We start from the raw sequence: 19,354 nt of genomic DNA, 5'->3' as shown, positions 1-19,354 counted from the left end.
AACAAGGAATTGGCCCTCACTAGAACCCAATCATGCTGTGCCCTGAGCATGGACTTCCAGCCTCCAGAACTGTGAGAAATACATTTCTTTTGTTTATAAGCTACCTAGTCTATGGTATTTTGTTAAAGCAGCCCAAATGGACTAAGACAGAAAATTGGTACCAAGAAGTAGGGTTGCTGCTGTAACAAATTCCTACAAATGTGGAAGCAGCTTTAAACTGATTAATGGGTAGAGGCTGGAAGAGTTTTGAAGTGTATCCTAGAAAAAGCCTAAACTACCATAAACAGACTGTTAATGATTCTGGTGAGGGCTCCGAAAGAAAAGAGGAGAGCTATAGAGAAACCCTCAATATTCGTAGAGAATATCTAAGTGGTTGTGGACAGAATGTTAGTAGAAATCTGGACAGTAAAGGCTATTCTGATGAGGTCTGAAGCAGAAATGAGAAACATGTTATTGGACACTGGAGGAAAGGCATCTTTGTTACAAAATGACAAAGAACTTGGTTAAATTGTGTCTGTGTCCTAGTGTTTTGTGGAAGGTAGAACTTGAGAGCAATGGAATTGGATATTTGGCTGAGGAAATATCTAAGCAAGGTTTTGAAGTTGTGGCTTAGCTTCTCTTGACCGCTTATAGTAAAATGTGAGAAGAGGGAAATGATTTAAAGATAGAATTGTTACTGAAAAGGGAAACAAAACTTAAAGATTTGGAACATTCTCAGCCTATCTATATTGAAAAGAATGAGAAAGGCTGTTTTAGGGGAGAAAATAAAGCATGTGGCCAAATGACCATCTGATTAGGAGATCTTAAGTGGGGCTAAGAGCTATTGTCCAATACAATGGAAAAGTGACTCCAAAGGCATTTCAGAAATCATCAGGGTTCTTTTGGCCATCAGAGGCCCACACTAGAGAGTCCCCTTTAGGCCACCCCTGTAACCTCAGACTGGTAGAGCCACCAGCATGATTTCAGCCTGAGGGAGCCTTAAACCTCTGAAAGAGGCACAGAGGCGAGGCCACCACAAAAAACCATCTAGAGGGTAGGGCCCAACTCCTGCCTGGCAGAGATGCAGGACCAGTGGGTCCAGAATGTTGGGACTTCCACCACAGTGGGCCTGGCATCAAGTCAAAGAGGATTATTCTCGAACCTTAGGGTTTAATGTTGTTTGCCCTGTGAGTTTTGGACTTGCTTGGGACCTGTTATTCCTTTTCTTTTTTCCTATTTCTCCCTTTTGGAATGGGAATGTCTATTGTATGCCTGCCTCACCATTGTATTTTGGGAGCATGATTGATTTCACAAGTTCATGGTTGGACAGCAGTTTGTCTCAGGTAAAATCGTACCTTGAGTCGAACCCATATCTGATTTAGATGATATTTAGACATGATGTTGGACTTTGTACTTTTGAGTTAATGCCAGAATGAGTTAAGACTTTTGGGATTATTGGGATGGAATGAATGTGTTTTGCATACAAGAATATGAATGGGTGAGAGGCAATGCTATGGTCTGAATGTTTGTATCTCCCCAAAATTCATATATTGAAATCCTATCTGATGGTATTTAGAGGAGGGGTCTTTGTGAGGTAATAATGTAATAAGGGAAGAGCCCTTGTGATGGGATTAGTGCCCTTATAAAAGAGACTCCAAAGGGCTCCCTTGCCCCTTCCATCATGTGAGGAAACAATGAAAAGACAGCAATCTTTGAACCAGGCCCTCACCAGACAGCCAATCTGCCAGTGCCTTGATCTTGGAATTCCAACTTCCAGAACTGTGAGAAATAAATTTTTGTTGCTTATATTAGTCTGTTTTTGTGTTGCTATAACAGAATACTCATAACTGAGTAATTTATAAACAAAAATAGTTTTATTGGCTACTGATTCTGGGACAGCTGCATTTGTTACAGGCTTCAAGCTGCTTCCAATCAGAGCGGAAAGTGGAAGGGCAGCTAGTGTGTGCAAGGAGATCACATGGCGAGAGGATACCAGAAAGAGGGGGGCTGTGGAGGTGACAGGCTCTTTTTAACAACCGGCTGTCACAGGAACTAATAGAGTGAGAACTCACTCACACACATGCCACTCCCCTATGGAGGGCATTTATCTGTTCATGAGGGATCCACCCCCATGACCCAAACACCTGGTGCTAGGCCCACCTCTTAAAGACTCTACCTCCCAACACTGCCACATTGGGAATCAGATTTCAATATGAGTTTTGGTGGGGGCACACATATTCAAACCATATTAATAAGCCACCAGTCTATGGCATTTTGTTATAGCAGCCTGAATGGACAAAGACACCTGGCTTTTCCCTGGACTGAGGTATCCCTGTTGTACTGTGGTTTCAGAGCCGGGTTTCTCCATTCAAGGACATGATCTTATGCTTCTCTGAAGAGGACTGGTCCCTTCTAGACCCTGCCCAGACTGGCTTTTATGGAGAGTTCATCATTGGGGAGGACTGTGGGGTCTCGATGCCTCCAAGTAAGACTTAACTCCCAACCAACTCCCAACCCAAGACCAGAAATCGGGGTGGGAGTGGGGGTGGGGGGGTCTCACTCCAAGTAAGAGCCAACCTCCTCCCATTAGATCAGAGAACTGGAGGCCACATCACAACTCTTCATCCCCCAACTTCAACAGGAGCTCATATGTGCACAGTGGCCCCACAGGCAATTGACCATTGCCTGCCATCTTCCCACATGTAGATCTGGCTTACCTGGCTGTTTGTCATACGAAACCAAATATAATATGTTTTCTGCATATCCATTTTTCTTCTATTGTTCTTACCCTACTGTCTCCATTCACTTCTGGCTTTACACCTGATAGGCCTCTGAGAGACACCCCAAGCCCACAGTTCATCCATTAGTGTGCTTCCCCCACTGTCACTTCCCTGCTTGCTTCTACCTTTTCACTTCTCTGCAGCCCTGCATGGCCCCTGATTGTGTTGTGGCCTGTTGGTGTCCCTCTGCCTTCTCTCTTCTGGGCCTGATAGGGAGTTACTGCACTTGGCCCACCCTGGCTGCCTGCAGGAGCAGATCACTGAGAAACATGTATCTTGCCCTTTTCTGTGAACAGATGACCCAGATGCCCAGCCAGATCTCTCCCAGGGAGAGGAGAATGAGTCACGAGTTCCTGAGCTGCAGGAACTCCAGGAGAAAGAAGCACCCCAGGTCTCTTATATGGGTGAGTGGTGATTCCAGAACTGGGTAGGCAAAGTGAGGTGAAAGATTGCTGCTGGCCAGAGGTGGTCCATTACCTGGCTTCTCTCTGCAGCCCCAATTGTCCCCTACCCCCCAGACTGTGTCTTGGTATTGCAGGTCTTGCCTTGTCTCTGAATTCTCACAGAAAGAATGGGATTGTGCTCCTTCTACCAGGGACTAGGAAATAATAGGAATTTCTTTCTCTTCTGCTCATAAGGACCACCTCATTTGTGCTCGTGATCTAGTGGCCTCCCCAAGAGTGAGGTCAGATACTCACAACAAGTCAGTTTGGGTTGGGAGTGTCTCCTCCTGACTGGGCACTAAGCATCTGCAGATGCTTCACCTATTTAGTCCTCTCATCCACCCTCATACAGGGGTGCTGTGAGGATACTGAGGCATGGGGATGTGCTGGGGCTCAGCAGCAGCAGTTTCCAGACTCACCTCAAGATTTCTGTGTCACCAGAGCTCGTGTTTGTAGCCTTTGTGCTATGGTGCTTTGAAGAGTCTGCTGCTTTAGGGGAAATGGCTTTGTACAAAATCAGCAGCAGCCCCACACCTCCTTCCCCTTTGGTATCTACAGCTGGCACGGAGCAGACCAGGATTTGGTCCACCTTCCCTGCCTAGAACAAGCATCCAGAGCCTCTGGCATGGTGCAGTAGCTCCTGTCCCATCTCTGCCCCATAGGATCTGCACAGGCTGTTTATAGAGTGTCTCCAGGTTATGCCAGACCTTCTGCTAGGGTCTATAGAAAATCCACAACAAAAAGTTGAAATGACTATAGAGATGGGGCAGTTACTTGTCTCTGGCCACAGAGATAGGGCAAAACCAGGATCTACAGTAATTCTAGCTGCAGAACCAGTGTCTGTGGTGTTGGTCTATTTTGCTTTCAAGTCCATTGGCTCAGCAAACACTTACTGAGTGGCCACCATATGCCAGGCCCCAGGAGGGAGCCCAGGGCTGCCCTCAGATCACAGCATGGCATCTATTCAGATATCTTCCCCACATAGATAAATCAACTTTTTCATTTTCTTCTCTGGAAAGACTTTCCAAGTCTCCAGCCGTTCCAGGTGGAAGAAAGAAAGAAAAGGGACAAGTTGCAAGTGCCAGAGTTCCAGGCCTGCCAACAGACAGCGCTCACTCAAAGCACCTGCCCAGGTAAAGTGTGTGTGGTGGGGGAGGATTGTCTCTGTGTGTGTGTGTCATGTTTGTGTGTATGTGTACGTGTGTGGTGAGATGTGTCTGATTGTGGTGAGTGCCCATGTGTGCACATAGTGTGTGTATGTGCACACTCATGTGTGGTGTGTGGGGGGGTGCAGTTAGGAATTAAACTCTGGGATGCCCACTGACTGCTAGTGTGGCATTATCAGCTGCCTGCCCTGATTCTGTTTTGCTAAGGTCTCTCTCCAGCTGACTCCCAGTCCCACACTCTCCCTCCTTGCCTTTCCTGGGTTGGGTGAATCAGGATGCTAATGTAACACTGTTGGCTACGTAGTGAGTATATTTCTTCCCAGAGCATGGATGTCCAGAATCCTGGGACAGTCTTGAAATTAAAAGCAAGTTTCTGGAATGCCAAAGTTGCAAGAGACTTCTGGAGGGTGTGTGCTCCATTACTGCCCTCAGGGGAAAAATCACAATGTAGACTCTGACTTATTTTGATAAAAGTCACCACCTCCAGAGGCAAAAACTAAAATGTCACCTTCTTTAATATCCTCAGAGTTCAGACATTCTTTTAAATACTAAAACCAAGTCTGTGATCCTTGCTTGAACCACTGAGTCATTATAGTTTTCTGTAGCTATGGAGATGGACACACATTATCTATTTTATATATGAAGGCAAGATTTGTGTTATTTTTACCTAGCTCCATTCAGGGCACACAAACATTGGTGCTCTGCCCCCTATCGTGTGTGGACAAAGGAGATTTTACAGTGTGGTATATCTGGAAAGATGAGACCCCCTCCCCACAAGCATTGATGGTTTTCTAAAGAGCCTGCCTCTGCATGCTGTGGGTGATGCATTCATGTGGGGCCCACTCTCAGTTCGCATGCAGCTTGAGGTTTGTGATGCATTTTGAGTCTTCTCTGCTATATGTCTCTCAGCCTCATCAATGTGCTTTCAGAAGGTGGATGGATGTTCATTAACACAAGGGAGTTTTCAACTCCATCCTCCCCTTGCTAGGTTCTGACATAGAATCTGCTCTGAAATGGCAAGAAGCCCAAGGTTGCTCTCTGAGAAGGGAGAGAAATGGATTTCAAAGAGTAGGTACCATTTTTATTTTGGTAGCTCCTGCCAATTTGCTTTCCAAAAAGCCTTTTTCTGCCAGCCCCTGCCCCCTAACAGCCGATAAAGGGTCTGCTTCTCCATATCCATACTCACACAGGATGCTCCCAGCCTGTTCAGTTTGTGTCAATTGGATGAGAATGTTACCATGTCTGCCACTGAGGTGGAAAATCTTTTCTGGTTTATTGTGTTTTCGCTGTGAATTGCCTAGATAATATTCATTTGTCCTCTTTTTCTTTTATGCATTTTCCCACTCTAATTTGCTAAGTTCTCTTTAAGTCTCAAGCACTCCACCGGGGAAAGTGTTTATGCGATTTCATGCATAATACCCTCACTGCACCTTCTGAGATGTGTACCATGATGTCTCTGCATTGCAACTAGGGCACCGAAGTCCCCGGGAGCTGAAGTCACTTGCCCAGCATCTAATGCTCATAGACTGTGGGAAGCACAGTGAAGATCTGAACTCAGACTGTTGGGCTTAAAATCCATACTCTTTACTCCCTGCTTTTTTGTATGCATTCATAGAAAGTGAGAATTATGGGTATGAATCCATTGTCTCTCATGTATTTGCACAGTTTCTCTCATTTCTTTTACTTTGTCAATGTGTCTTACAGCATATAAATGGTTTTTCACATTTTTTAAGTGTAAATATACTTATCTTCCTTTTGCTTTTATGTCTTAAGAAAGTCTTTACATCCTGACATTATGAGAATATTCTCTATATTTTTTATATTGCCTTTATTATTTTGGTTTTTCACATCTAGCTTCCTATCCTTCCTGCTTTTTTCCTGAACCCCTCCAGCTCATAGGGAACCATTCATTCCCAGCCCACAGAGTGCCCATTTTGAGGAGTTAGCCACGGGCCTAAGTGCGTGCCTTTGCCACTCCTCCCACTCCACCCCCCAGCGAACACTTGCAGCAGCAGCCTGGCCACTTGCTGGCCATGTAGCCATGGGCCCTGAACTCCCACCACCACCCCCACTAGACTCCATTCTAAAACCTTGGGCAACTTCATTTCTCTGCTTTAAATTTTCCATCTGTAAAACAGAGATAAGGGTACCTGCCTTGTAAAGTTATTGTTGAGGATTAAATGACTTAATACATGTAAAAGCACTTAGACCAATAACTCTTCCCTGTCTTCCCTAACATTATCCTGCCAGCCAATTCAGGGGACCCCCCCCGCCCAAACACACACACTTTTTTTTTTTCACAGACTGTAAAGTTTTTACTTAACCTCTTCTGTCTTACATCTGTGTCCCCTTTCTCCTGTGTCGAGAATTTCAATTCTTAAGTACACTAGGGATGATGGCCTTAGAATGTGAGTACTCGTTTGCTTATTCCACATTACATACACAGCAGTCCCAGAATGACAGTGCCAACATTATCTTCAACGATAATGATTATTAGAAACACTTAAAAATTTTCCCCCATTTCCTTTGGTCCTTAAGGTAGACCCCACTGGGGAGGTACAATCAGATTTTGCACTCTAAAGTCACTTGCAATAGTTCACCTCTAGGTGATACACAGATTCATTTGTTTTATTTTCAATTTTCAGAACTTGCTTTTTTTAGAAAAACTATTTTATAACTAAGATATTTAATGGTTCCAAAGTCAAGTCTACAAAAGAAAGTATTAATATGTTTATTAATATATTAGCTTCTAACTTAGTGTCCCCTCTACCTCACTTTCTCCATCCCCTTATAGGTAACCATTAAATTTATTTTTTGGCTTATGATTTTATTATGTTTTACTAAATATAAAATATCCATACCCTTTTTATCCCCCCTTTCTTAGATAAATGAAAACATTCTTTGCACATTTTTCTTTATCTTGCTGTTTCCACTTAACAATATACCTTAGAGATCACTCTACAGTAGTTTATAAAGATAGCCCTCTATTTATTTTTCATTCAGTTGCTTAGTATTCTATTGCTTAATTTCTTCAATCAGTCTCCCACCAATGGATATTTGACATACACATCTTTTGTACTTATCAGTGCTGAGCTGAGAATTCCTGGGTGTTGCTCATCCTCTGTGGTATTTTGGGCACACTTCAAGCATTCTCTTCTCATCTACTTTGTCTCTTCAAGTTGTCATCATATTGTTGTGTTAATAGCACACAATAGCACTATCACTGATGTATTTCCCTTTTTCTAGAAATTATGCATCTAGTTTTGGTCATTTTAGCTGATTTGAGGTAATGTCCCATATGTGCTGTGACTCTGCTAGGGCTTCCATAACAAAGTACTGTAGGCTGGGTGACTTAAACAACAGAATTTTATTTTCTCACAATTCTGAAGGGTACAAGTCTGAGATCAAGGTGTCAGCAGATCTGGTTTCTTCTGAGGCTTCTCTCCTTGACTTATAGGTGGCCACCTTCTTGCTGTGTCCTCACATGGTCTTCCCTCTATTTGTCAGTGTCCGAATCTTTTATAAGGACACCAGCTATATTGGATTGGGCCCACCCATATAGCCTCATTTTAACTTAATTACCTCTTGAAAGACCCTACCTACAAATACGGTGACATTCTGATGTACTGGGGTTAGGACTTCAACATGTGAATTTTGGGGAGGACCCAGTTCATCCCATAATACTCTGTTCTCTGGACTTGCAAAATTTATGTTCTTCTCACATGCAAAATATATTCATTTCATCCCAACAGCCCCAAAAGATACAACCTATCCCAGCATCAATTCTAAGTCCAAAATCTCATCTCAGTCAGCTATGGGTGAGACTTGAGTTACAATTCATCCTGAAGCAAGATTACTCTACAGCTCTGTACTTGTGAAACCAGAAACATTTCCTGCTTCTAAAATATGATTGTGGGAAAGGCATAGAATAAACATTCCCATTCCAAAAGGGACAAATTTGAAAGAAGAAAGGGTGATGAATCCCAAGCAAGTCCAAAACCTAGCAGGGCAAATTCCATTGGATTTTAAGGCTCAAGAATAATCTTTGGCTCAGTTCTCAGTCTTCCAGGCCCACTAGGGTGGCGGGCCTGCTCTTTGGAACTTAGGAGGAGATGACTCCATCTCCCAGGTTTGTGCCCTCTGGGCCCATGGTGGCAGTGACAGTAAACCTCTGAACTGCCTTTGGTATTATTCATCCTTTTTCTTGAAGGGTAATACATGTTTGCAGCCAGATAGCTCTATTGGGCCCTTCTGTAGAATCCCAGAAATCTGGTAGCCTTCCTTTATTTCATCCCATCTCTGTCCCCTTCAGTCCACGTTGGCAGTATTTCTGCTGGTATAAAATTCTCAAAAACCTTGCCTTCCCATGCAATTCACAGGAGTCTAAGCCATCCAACTAGAGTGTTCTGAATAGATGTTTCCTGGATAACCCATCTCTATTCCTGGCTTCTCCTGAGATGGTCAGTTGGATCCATGAGTCACACCCATAATCTCTTTAGCAAATGATTGTCCAGCCACACCCTTGATGTTCTGTCCAGAGTACTTATTTTTTGCAATATGGGTAGGCTGAGAATTTTCCAAATCTTGACGTCCTGGTTCCTTTTTGTATAATGATTCCTTCTTCAATTTATCTCATGTCTGTCACATTTTACCATAAGCATCAAGGAGAAACTAAGCTATGCCTTCAATACTTTGCTTAGAAATCTATTTAGCTAAATATTCAAGTTCACCATTTATAATTTCTACTTTCCACAAAATACAACACAGTTTGGCCAAGTTCTCTGCTACATTATAACAAGGATCACCTTTCTTCCAGTTTCCAGTAACAGATTTCTCATTTCTGTCTGAGCCCTCACCAGAAGTACCTTTAATTTTAATATCCATATCTCTACCAACCATTTTGCAAGACTTTTTCTAAAATGCACTTAAGAACTGTTCCAGCCTCTACCCACTACCTAGTTCCAAAATCACTTCTACATTTTTTGTTATAGCTGCACCCCACTTCCTGGTGCCAAAGTCCATATTAGTCTACTAGTACTACGATAACAAAGTACCACAGGCTGTGTGGCTTTAACAGCAAAATTTTATTTTCTCACAATTCTGGAGGCTACAGGTTTGAGATCAGGGTGTCAGCAGGATTGGTTTCTTCTGAGATCTCTCGCCTTATCTTATAGATGGCTATCTTCTTGCTGTGTCCTCACATGGTCTTTCCTATGTATCTGCATCCAAATTACTTCTTATGAGGACACCAGTCATATTGGATTGAAGTCCACCCATATAACCTCATTTTAAATTAGTTACCTCTTCTTTTTCTTAGTTAGGTCTTGAAAGACCCTTTCTCCAAATACAGTCACATTCTGAGGAACTAGCAGTTAGGACTTTAATTTTCAAGGGGCACACTTCAGCTTATAGCATGCACTAGTCTGCTGTCATAATTCCATCTCCTCGCCCAAATAGCAAAAGAGAGATTTTAGCAATCCACTGTAGCACTTTTTTTCTCCCTCTACCCAAATCTAATAACTGCGAACAGAAGCAAATTGTTGACCAGGTATCTTATCACTGACAGCTGATAAAAGCTAGTTACACTCCACCTGTCCACCCTGTGAGGCCCGCAAAGTGCATCACACACACACCTCACTTGCCCCCCTGGCAATGTGGAATGTTGGGCCACCACAGTCATGCTCACCTTATAAATGAGGCAACACAGGCTCACAGAAGCCATCTGGTTGGAACAAGGCCCCTGCAGCTGGAAAACCAAGAGGAAAGATGAGTGTCAGACACAGCCTTTGTCCACATTAGGTGATCTCTCTCCTATACTGCGTGAGTTCTCTTGGCAGGCTCCCTTCTACCCCCCCACCCCCCAGTCTCAGATTCTCCTGGACTCCCACCACCTTTGTTTTCTGACTCATGGACAAATGCCCCCACTGGTTCCACTGCTGTCCGTCATCTTTCCTGTTCTCTGTAGCTTCTGGGTCTTCCTGCCCTGCTTCTGTTTGTCCACCTCTGCCTGCTCTAAGCTTCTCTAACCTGCCAGGACCCTTCTCTCTCCAGTCATTAAGCTAAGACTAACCATGTTCCTACTAACACCTGGGGGGTCCTAGTGCCACTACCCTGTTTCCTAGACCTGAGTTCCATGTTTTGTAAAAGTGAGGAAACAAAGGCCACCCATGTGATGGGCTCTGGGCTGCAGGCCAGGACCTCTGGCCAAGCTCCACACTGCCCACCCGCCCCCTCCCCACAGTACTGCTTTTTTTCAGGGGGAGGGTGTGGCTGGCCAATGCAGGGATCTGAACCCGTGATCTTGGGATTATAAGGCTGTGCTCTAACCAAGTGAACCCGCCCGCCTGATAACTGCTTTCTAACATCACAGACTCAGGATCCATTGAGCCAGCTTCAGTCTAGGTTAGAAATCACTGCCTATTGCTGCTGATGGGCCTCAAACATGTGGTAGCGTTGAGAGGGGGAGGTGCTGGGACACTCAGTGACCCTGGGCAGTCTGGGACTGCTGAGCTTCAACCCTCCTCCCTTGGACAGCTCATCTTAGTTTGTTTATGTGCTTGTGTTAGGAGAAGATGGCAGGGAAGGGGAAGAAAGAGGTGCCCAGGATGCTTTGGGCAAAGCATGGCCCATGCTAAAAATTTCCTTTTCAGTGGCTACAACAGTGGCCCCTGCAGGTCAGCCAGGGACCCTAGTCACAAAGGAGAATTGAAAAAAAAATGGGTTTCTGGATTCCAAGCTGAACCTTCTTGAGAAGGGTTTGTAGGGACTGGGATATAGCCTGGGCAGCACCACTGACCTCCACATTGGTCTCTTGTAGCAGGAGGTGATCCGCCATCACTAGAAAACGGCCTTGACGAAGAGGTGACCATCGAGATCGTTTTGTCTAGCTCCGGAGACGAGGACTCCCAGCACGGCCCATACTGCACAGAGGAGCCGCAGAGCCCCGCGGAGAAGCAGCGCAGCCTCCCCGTCTCCCACCGGAGCAGCGCCGAGGCGGGCGGCGAGGTGCAGACCTCCTCCAAAAAGTCCTACGTGTGTCCGAACTGCGGAAAAATCTTCCGCTGGAGGGTCAACTTCATCCGGCATCTACGGAGCCGCAGGGAGCAGGAGAAGCCACACGAGTGCTCGGTGTGCGGGGAGCTGTTCAGTGACAGCGAGGACCTGGACGGGCACCTGGAGACCCACGAGGCCCAGAAGCCCTACAGGTGCGGCGCTTGCGGGAAGAGCTTCCGCCTCAACTCCCACCTGCTCTCCCATAGGAGGATACACCTGCAGCCAGACAGACTAGAGCCGGTGAAGAAGAGAGAGCAGGGGACGTTGGCGAACGTAAGCGGGGGTCCCAATGCCCTGATGGAAAAGAGCAAGGCCAAGCTGACTTTCCAGTGCTGTGACTGTGGGAAGGTGTTCCAGCGGCATGACAACCTGGCCCGGCACCGCCGCCTCATTCACCTGAAGGACAAGACCCGGCCCTTTCAGTGCCGGTACTGCGTCAAAAGCTTCTCGCAGAACTACGACCTTCTCCGCCATGAGCGTCTGCACATGAAGCGACGTTCCAAGCAGGCTCTGAACTCCTACTGAGTTCACCCACCTGGTGCGCCCCCACCCCCACCCCCACCCCGAGCTGGTGCTTCCCACTCACATTGGTACTGACCGGTCCCCGGAGCCCCACTTTCCCCAGGATAGAGAGCATACCTCCTCCCGCCCTCTGCTCTCCAGTGGTGTCATGGTAGTCCCCTCTCCACCTCTCACCCCGCAGATAATGAGATGATAGTGGCCAATTGAGGATTTGCTCTGTTTCTGCTGTGCTAAAAGAAAAAAACAAAGCAAAAAAACAGGGATGGCATGTCATCACCCTTTTGATGAGCCCCGTGTTTCTGTATCTTAAGAGGGACTGGGCTGCTTCCCATCGTGGTGACCCCTTGGTCACCAACCACCCCTCAGTCCACTCCCTGCCATCCTGCTCTGTCTGAACACTCCAGACCCTGAGGTTCCAGGATAGCTGTGCTTCATATATGACAGTGAGAAGCTGTTGTCAGGGTTGGGAGGATGGCAGTCGTGCCTGGTGGGACTGGTGGGCACAGTGGGGAGCAGGGCCAAGCACACTGAGTCATGCTATGTCATCAAGAGTCAGCCCCAGGTCACCGTCAGGCCACAGGAGCACCCCCAGACCCTGAGATTAATCGGACAACCCTTTGGGGCTTTGAGTCCATAGCGGGGAGTTCCAGAGCTCCTTCTTGAGACTGGGAAACTCATCATACCTTTTGATTTGTCCTGGGGGCTGGTTATTAGGGATGGGAGGCTCATCAAGAGCAAAGATCACATTTTAAACTGTGTTGCACTCCTGCTCCCAGATGTCTTTTCTTTGAACCACAGAGGTCCTTGGTAAATGCTTGCAAGATGGAAGCTTAGTTGTCATCATCTGAAAGGCACTTAAATTCCTCCTCTCACTGTGTTCCATCTAGTAATGTGGAGCTCAGCCCACAGTGAAGGGTCTTTTGTCTGGGTGAGCCAAGCCCTGAACAGAACCTTCCATGATGTCATGCTCTACGTATATGTTAACTTAGAGTGCCAGTTGTATTAGTTTCCTAGGGCTATTATAACAAAGTACCAAACACTGGGTGGCTTGGAACAACAGAAACGTATTCTCTTGCAATTCTGGGGGCTACAAGTTTTGAGATCAACAGGGTTGGTTCCTTCTGATGGATGTGAGGGAGAATCTGCTCCGTGCCTCTGTCCTTGCTTCTGGGGGCTTGCTAGCAATTGTTGGCATTCCTTGGCTGGTAGAAGCATTACCTGATCTCTGCCTTCATCTTCACATGGTGTTCTCACCATGTGTGTGTCTATCTCCAAATTTCCCTTTTGTGTAAAGACACCAGTCATATTGGATTAGGGCCCACCACCTACCCCATTATAACCTCATATACATTTGCAGTGACTATTGCCAAATAAGGTCACATTCTGAGGTACTAGGGGTAAGGACTTCAACACTGGAATTTGGGGGATATACAATTCAACACACAACTCCAAATAATCCTTCGGTGCTATCATTCCTGATTCACAGGTGAATCAGTACAAACTTCAGTTACCTTGTTTGCAATTCCATTGAAAGCAGGATTCCAGCCCACTGTCTGCTTTCAGAGCTCTGCTTGGAAGAATCTTAATCTATAACCTTTAAAGTCTGAAGCTTGGGGCTCTGGACTGTGAGTGGCCTTTGGTAGTAAAACCTCAAGCAATCAAAAACACGGTCTTGGGCCGGCCTGTGGCTCGCTCGGGAGAGTGCGGTGCTGCTAACACCAAGGCTACAGGTTCGGATCCCATATAGGGATGGCCGGTTCGCTCACTGGCTGAGCGTGGTGCTGACAACACCAAGCCAAGGGTTAAGATCCCCTTACCGGTCATCTTTTAAAAAAAAAAAAAACACGGTCTTACTGTTCCTGGAAGACTGGTTATATCGTCTAGGGTCAGCAATGAGAAAGCAGTACACCTATAGTGTCCCTCTGGCTAAATCTGAAAGTCAGGAACTAAGTGGGTATTTTGTATTATCTATGTCAGATCCCACCAAGGGGCGGTAAGCCTGGGTTAGATGAATGCAGGGCACTCTCTGCTCCTTGTCACTCACATAATTTTCACATCAAGGATTCCCCACCCCAAACCCAGTAAAAGAGTTTTGAGGTTTTATAACTACAATTACTGCTTCCTTGTAGATGCACCTACATACCCAGAAAAGGTACATACCATAAAACCATTTGGTCATACCTTGAACAAGAAATAAACTATTAGGGTTCTTAATTTCTAAATAGTTTGCTGCTTTTACTAATCTACCTGGAAAAGGGAAAATGGAACTTGAAAACCAAGGAAAGGGAAAGTTCCAAATAGAAGCCAGGCTATCTCTATGCACTTCTACCCAAACCACCCATGTGCTCTGGCCTGGCCTGAGGGTTCTATTAGCTCCATGGCCTTGGAGAGGTTATTTATCATTCTGCTTCAGACATTTGTCCAAAAGAGGAACATTGCTTTACTTACCAGTGTATTTTACAAGTAAAATTAGATCATAAATAAGAAAGGGACAAAGGGAAGTTAATGGAACTGGACCCCACGAAGAAGCTCTGTGCATCTCTTGAGACCCCACCAAATATTGTCAGGGATCCCCATCAATGATCCAAAGCAAACCAAGTTGTTTCAATAATTGCACATTGCCTCTGGATTTGGAGAACCTCCTGGGTGATATGTCACCTCTCCCCCAGGGTGACAGAGACACAAAAAGGATTAGTCAAAGCATATTTTTTCTGAGCAGCAAGAAGCCCTGAAGGGGTTAATTTCCACAAACCCTTAAGAGAGAGGCATTCCTTGGAAAATTATCAGTGAATTGGGTGGGGTCTTCTCTCAGTATTTATTTTCCAGGCCAGAAAATTACCTAAAAGGAACATAGGTGGTTACAAAAAGAAGAGTAAGATAATTGTCATGGCAACAGTCATTAGGTTTAGTTGCACCAAGGATATCTGCCCTTGGAGCCAGCAATTTTTCTGTGTTGTAATTCTTTATCTACAACAGAGACTTTAGCCTGGGGAAAGTTTCCTGTCTTTTGCAAGCTTAACATTTCTATGTGTAATTTTAAAAAGTTAGGTTATACCTGAAACTACAGGGCTTTGGAAGCTAGGCCCTGTGAAATACATTTGCTTTATAAATGTTAGTACACTCCACATGATATAGTTCAAATCCCAGGTTCACCCCATGCAGAAGAAGCAGGTAGGGGTTCCCTGCTCTGAGAAGAGGTACACCCACCCTTCAACCAAACACCCCCCACCCCAATGGAGAGTGGGGGACTGGACCCAATTTATCTTTGTCTCCCTTTTGGCCATCAACATTTTTGGCCTCATCCCAGAAGAGCTGACCCACTCTGTCCCTCCCTTTGCCTCCCCTTCCCCTCACAGGGGCCAGGCAAGCGGTTGAGCTATGTCTCCACCTTGCCATGGAAACTGAGACCCCACATCTGAGAAACATCCTCCCTTCATCTTCATCTTCCTCCGATCCCTCAGCATCATCCCCACAGATTTACAGGTGCATAATAAAAACACACTGGCTGAATTAACATTGGTGTTAGACCTTTTTTTTCCTTCTGCGACTGGCCAGTTCAGGGAATCAAACCCTTGACTTTGGTGTTGTCATCACCACGCTGTGAGCTAACTGGCCAGCCCTTTGGTATTAGACTTTTTGATTTTCACTTAAAAGTAACCCGTGAAGCACAGCTGGGAGAGGTGGACATTAGAAATCTCCTGAGACTTTTAGGCCTCAGACTCAGATAATTCTGGTAATCTGATCTGGCCCCTCCTAGAAGACAGGAAGTTACTGTCTCATACATTGGGGGAGGGGAACGCACTACAGACAGACCAGACTCAGCATGCCCTCTAGCACTAAACAAATGACTTGAAAGTCCAAAAGTTGGTGCAAGGATTAGAAGGTGTATTCAGATTACCGGTGCTCAACTAAATGTCTAACCAAGCAAACAGAGAAAAGAGGAGCAGTGGGGTCTAGTTTATCCTAGGTACAATTGGGGGGTGGCAAACTATCCCTCTCACACAGTAATGGATAAAAGCAGTTATCCCCACTGTTTTTAGCACAAAGAAGAAAAGTACCAACTAGATTTAAATCAGAGAAACAAAGCATAGCCGGGAGCCCTCCAGGGTGCATCTATACAGAACAGCAGAAGAGGGCTCAGAAAATCAGAGAAAAGTAAAGAGAATTTTAGCGGCTTCCAGACTTCTAGTTACTGCAATGCGTGGGACTGAATACCCACCACAATCACCTGTCAGGGGGAACCTGCTTGTTGGGAAAATGGAACAATTTGGTCAGGCTCCCCTCACCTTGGGAGCTGGTTCAGGGTGATTCCGTAAACATTGTTTGGGTGAAGTAGGTGCGCCTGCAAGGCAGCGCTGCTTTGACTGGTGTTATACTGCCTTGTGCCGTGTTTTTCCAGACCTGCAGCTTCCAAGGACCATGTGGCTGGTTACCTAGCTTAGAGACCTGCGTGAAGGGGTCTGGTGACCCAGCCTGGCACGGAGGGGTCTGGTGACCCAGCCTGGTGTGTGAAGGGTTTGTGACCCAGTCTGTGAATGGGCTTGAGGGGTCTGGGAGCTCCAGGCCTAGCCCTTGCTCAACCATTGGCCCAGTCGGTGCAGGATTACTGGCAGGTAAAAGAGCCGCGACAACTAGCGTGGTCGCCTAGCTTTACAATTGGCGTCACGAACAGGATTAAGAGCTAGACAAAATTGGTGCTGTGAACAGGATTCGAGACATTAGCCTTACAGTAGCCCTTGTCATAGCAAGACACAGCTCAAGCAAAATCTTCACGGTGTAGGATTGGCCTTCCCACCTCTGCTAGTTACCCATCAGGGCAAGCTGCTGCCAGCCAGAGGGAGCAGCTTCTCACAGGTTGAGAGGAGTTTAAGCTGTAGTTGTCCGGCAGTCAGTCACTTTAAAGAGGAAGAAAGTGAGCAAAAGGAAAGTAAAAGAGAATAAAGCATTGCCTTGTCAGAATTTAGGCTGGAGATTCCAGGAGAGACTTACCAGCAGCAGAGACATGGGAGCAAAATAGTCCCAGTGGTCACTTGCATCTTGCAGCTAGAGTCTTCTCTGGTGCCCAAAGCTTTCCAGGTTTCACCAGTGACTACATTAGGCTCTTGGATTACAAAGTCATAGAAATGAACAATGTACCGAGCAGTAAAGCAAGCAACACTTTATTAAAAGAGGAGATAGACTTATGCACCAAGGGAGTAGCAACAGTAAAGCTAGCCCCCCCCCCCCCAAGGGGAGCTTTTCAGGGACTTTTATAGGGAAAGGAGTGAAGGGGTACAGGCCAGCATCACTGGAGGTGGTCCATTCTGTTCTTCCTGGTTGTGTCATCGGTGCATGCTCAGTAGGCCCAAGATGGCAGTGGTGTTCATCGTTGTCACCCCAGGAGGGTCACTGTAGCAGTCACCTTGAGGCTTTGTGCACAGGTGGGAATTCCTAAAGGGATCTTAAGGTTAATCAGTAACTTTTACAATTACAGTAAACAAGCCTTGGGAAGGGGTTTTGCTAGTCAGTAAATAACTGTTTACTCTCATCTCAGTCTATTTTGTCAGGGCAGCCTATGGAGTAATCATTTGCCCTGCGGGTCTCATAACTGAGGAGTGAAAAAATAACAGTGTCCTCTGCAGGGAAAATGGAGTCAGTGTGGTTCACAGGCCTAGCCTTACTCTGTTTCAAGGGGAGGTTAGGTTGCACTCCTGTTCATGCCACCATTATTTAACCCAATCTTGGTCCTCTATCTTTCCAACTCTTGCCCCAGCTAGGAAGAACAAACAACGGGAGGCCATGATAGGAAGGACCCTTGTCAGTCCTAAGTCTTACCATGGTGCGAAGGGAAGGGATGGCGTTAAGTTCAAGTCTGTGGAGATCTGGTCCAAATCACTCTTCTCCCATGAGGTGATTTCCCCTCGACTTCTAAAAGAAGAGTTTGAACCAGTGACAGGTGCTCTGCCTGCAGCATTATGTAGGAGATTGGGTGATAATTCCATCACCTCATCAATTCCATAGAATCCCAGACACATTTTCTATTAGCAATAAATATCGATACTGTTTGATCTTTAAAGTGATGGTCAATACCCACCAGTGTTCCATGCAGACAAGGCTACAGGTTAGGAAACCTGCTTAAGGCATACTGGCCAGGGGAGAAGGAGTGTTGAGAGGACAACTGGACACCAAGCCCCTCCTGCAGTCCCGCCCCACTTCTAGGGCACCCAACATAGTGCCAATAGCCCAGCATCTGTGGCTGGTTAGTAGGGATCTTGAGCTCATCAAGGGCAAAACCCACGGAGTCCATTTGTACCTGTTTTGACCTCCAGTACTGAGTGGGAAATCTATCCTCTCTTGAAACCATAGTCTACAACCAAGGTACCATGGTTAATGTGCATACAATCTACAAAGTACATTAAAGCCATAGAAATTCCCCAGGAAAAGATGCAAAACTCTCTTAAGAAAGGATGGGAAAGCAAAATCCTCGGGAATAAAAGTAGGAAGAACCAGAGACTCACTTCACATATCTTGGCTATAGCCAAGAATATCACAGGCAGGCTGGTAAGCTCTGCCTGACAAAGGGCTGTCTCCTAAACACTCAGCCAAGCAACAGGGGACCACTCTTTTTCCATCACCTGCCAAAAAATAATTTGGTATATTTGTGTCTATACTAGCCTGCTATATACTGGTCTTGCTATGCTTTGTCTAAATATGGAGGGGCTGAGATACCTGCTATTTTGTATTTTTTTTTATGTGATATTCAGGTTTGACCACAAGAGAAGACTGAGGAGAGTCTTAAGAAAAAACAAAGTTTTTCATTCCTAGAGACTGGAGGCATGGCCAGCCATGCAAGGCCACAAGGAAAGACACCAGGTGATCAGGAGGAAAGGGAAAGGTTTATGCCACTGCCTTTACTGGTGTTTCCTGGGAAAAGCCACGGAAAGTAGGTCAGGGTGGCCAGTTTTGAATTAACTAGTTTGAATAATTTTGGTGGTTTTGGGGCTATAGGGGTGGTGTCTAGCTGCCTGCCAGCTGGCCCTGGGGTGATTAAGGCCTGGAGGTATACTGGCCAGATAGAGGACCTCAGGCTCTGGATTGGTTAGTTTGCATATCAAAGACATGCTTCCAGCTCAGCCCTTTGTTATTTTTAAGAATTGGCTAGTTCAGGGGGACAGTGACATGTTAAAAAAACCTGGACAGAAAGGTGTGTTGTTGTTTTTTTTTTTAGATAACCGGTAAGGGGATCTTAACCCTTGACTTGGTGTTGTCAGCACCACGCTCTTCCAGGTGAGCCATGGGCTGGCTCAGAGAAAGGTTTTTTAACATGTCAAAATATCATAATATATAAAAAATAGGGGAAAAAATATTTACAATACACCTGCTTTGAAACGTTGCTAGTAACAAAAGGCATATATCTAGTAGTTGGGGTAAA

At 45.7% G+C, this 19,354-nt stretch overlaps 1 protein-coding gene across 4 annotated transcripts in view; it reads left to right on the top strand.

The window, feature by feature from the left end:
• Positions 1-12,224, top strand: part of ZNF496 (zinc finger protein 496) — a 33,467-nt gene extending 21,243 nt beyond the window's left edge. For 3 of the 4 annotated variants that reach the window (XM_063094563.1, XM_063094560.1, XM_063094561.1), the window contains exons 7-10: positions 2,332-2,464; positions 3,056-3,163; positions 4,222-4,335; positions 11,186-12,224. In XM_063094563.1, the coding sequence (XP_062950633.1) occupies positions 2,332-2,464; positions 3,056-3,163; positions 4,222-4,335; positions 11,186-11,946 (1,116 nt within the window). In that variant the 3' untranslated portion in view covers positions 11,947-12,224. The remainder of the gene's footprint in view (positions 1-2,331; positions 2,465-3,055; positions 3,164-4,221; positions 4,336-11,185) is intronic. The other variant, XM_063094562.1, reaches the window with a different exon arrangement.
• The last annotated feature ends 7,130 nt before the right edge of the window (positions 12,225-19,354 follow it).

This window comes from Cynocephalus volans, chromosome 4 (genome assembly GCF_027409185.1).
Source record: "Cynocephalus volans isolate mCynVol1 chromosome 4, mCynVol1.pri, whole genome shotgun sequence".
NCBI classification, from domain to species: domain Eukaryota; kingdom Metazoa; phylum Chordata; class Mammalia; order Dermoptera; family Cynocephalidae; genus Cynocephalus; species Cynocephalus volans.
Note: the sequence above shows the minus strand (reverse complement) of the source record. Positions and strands in the feature narration are given on the sequence as shown.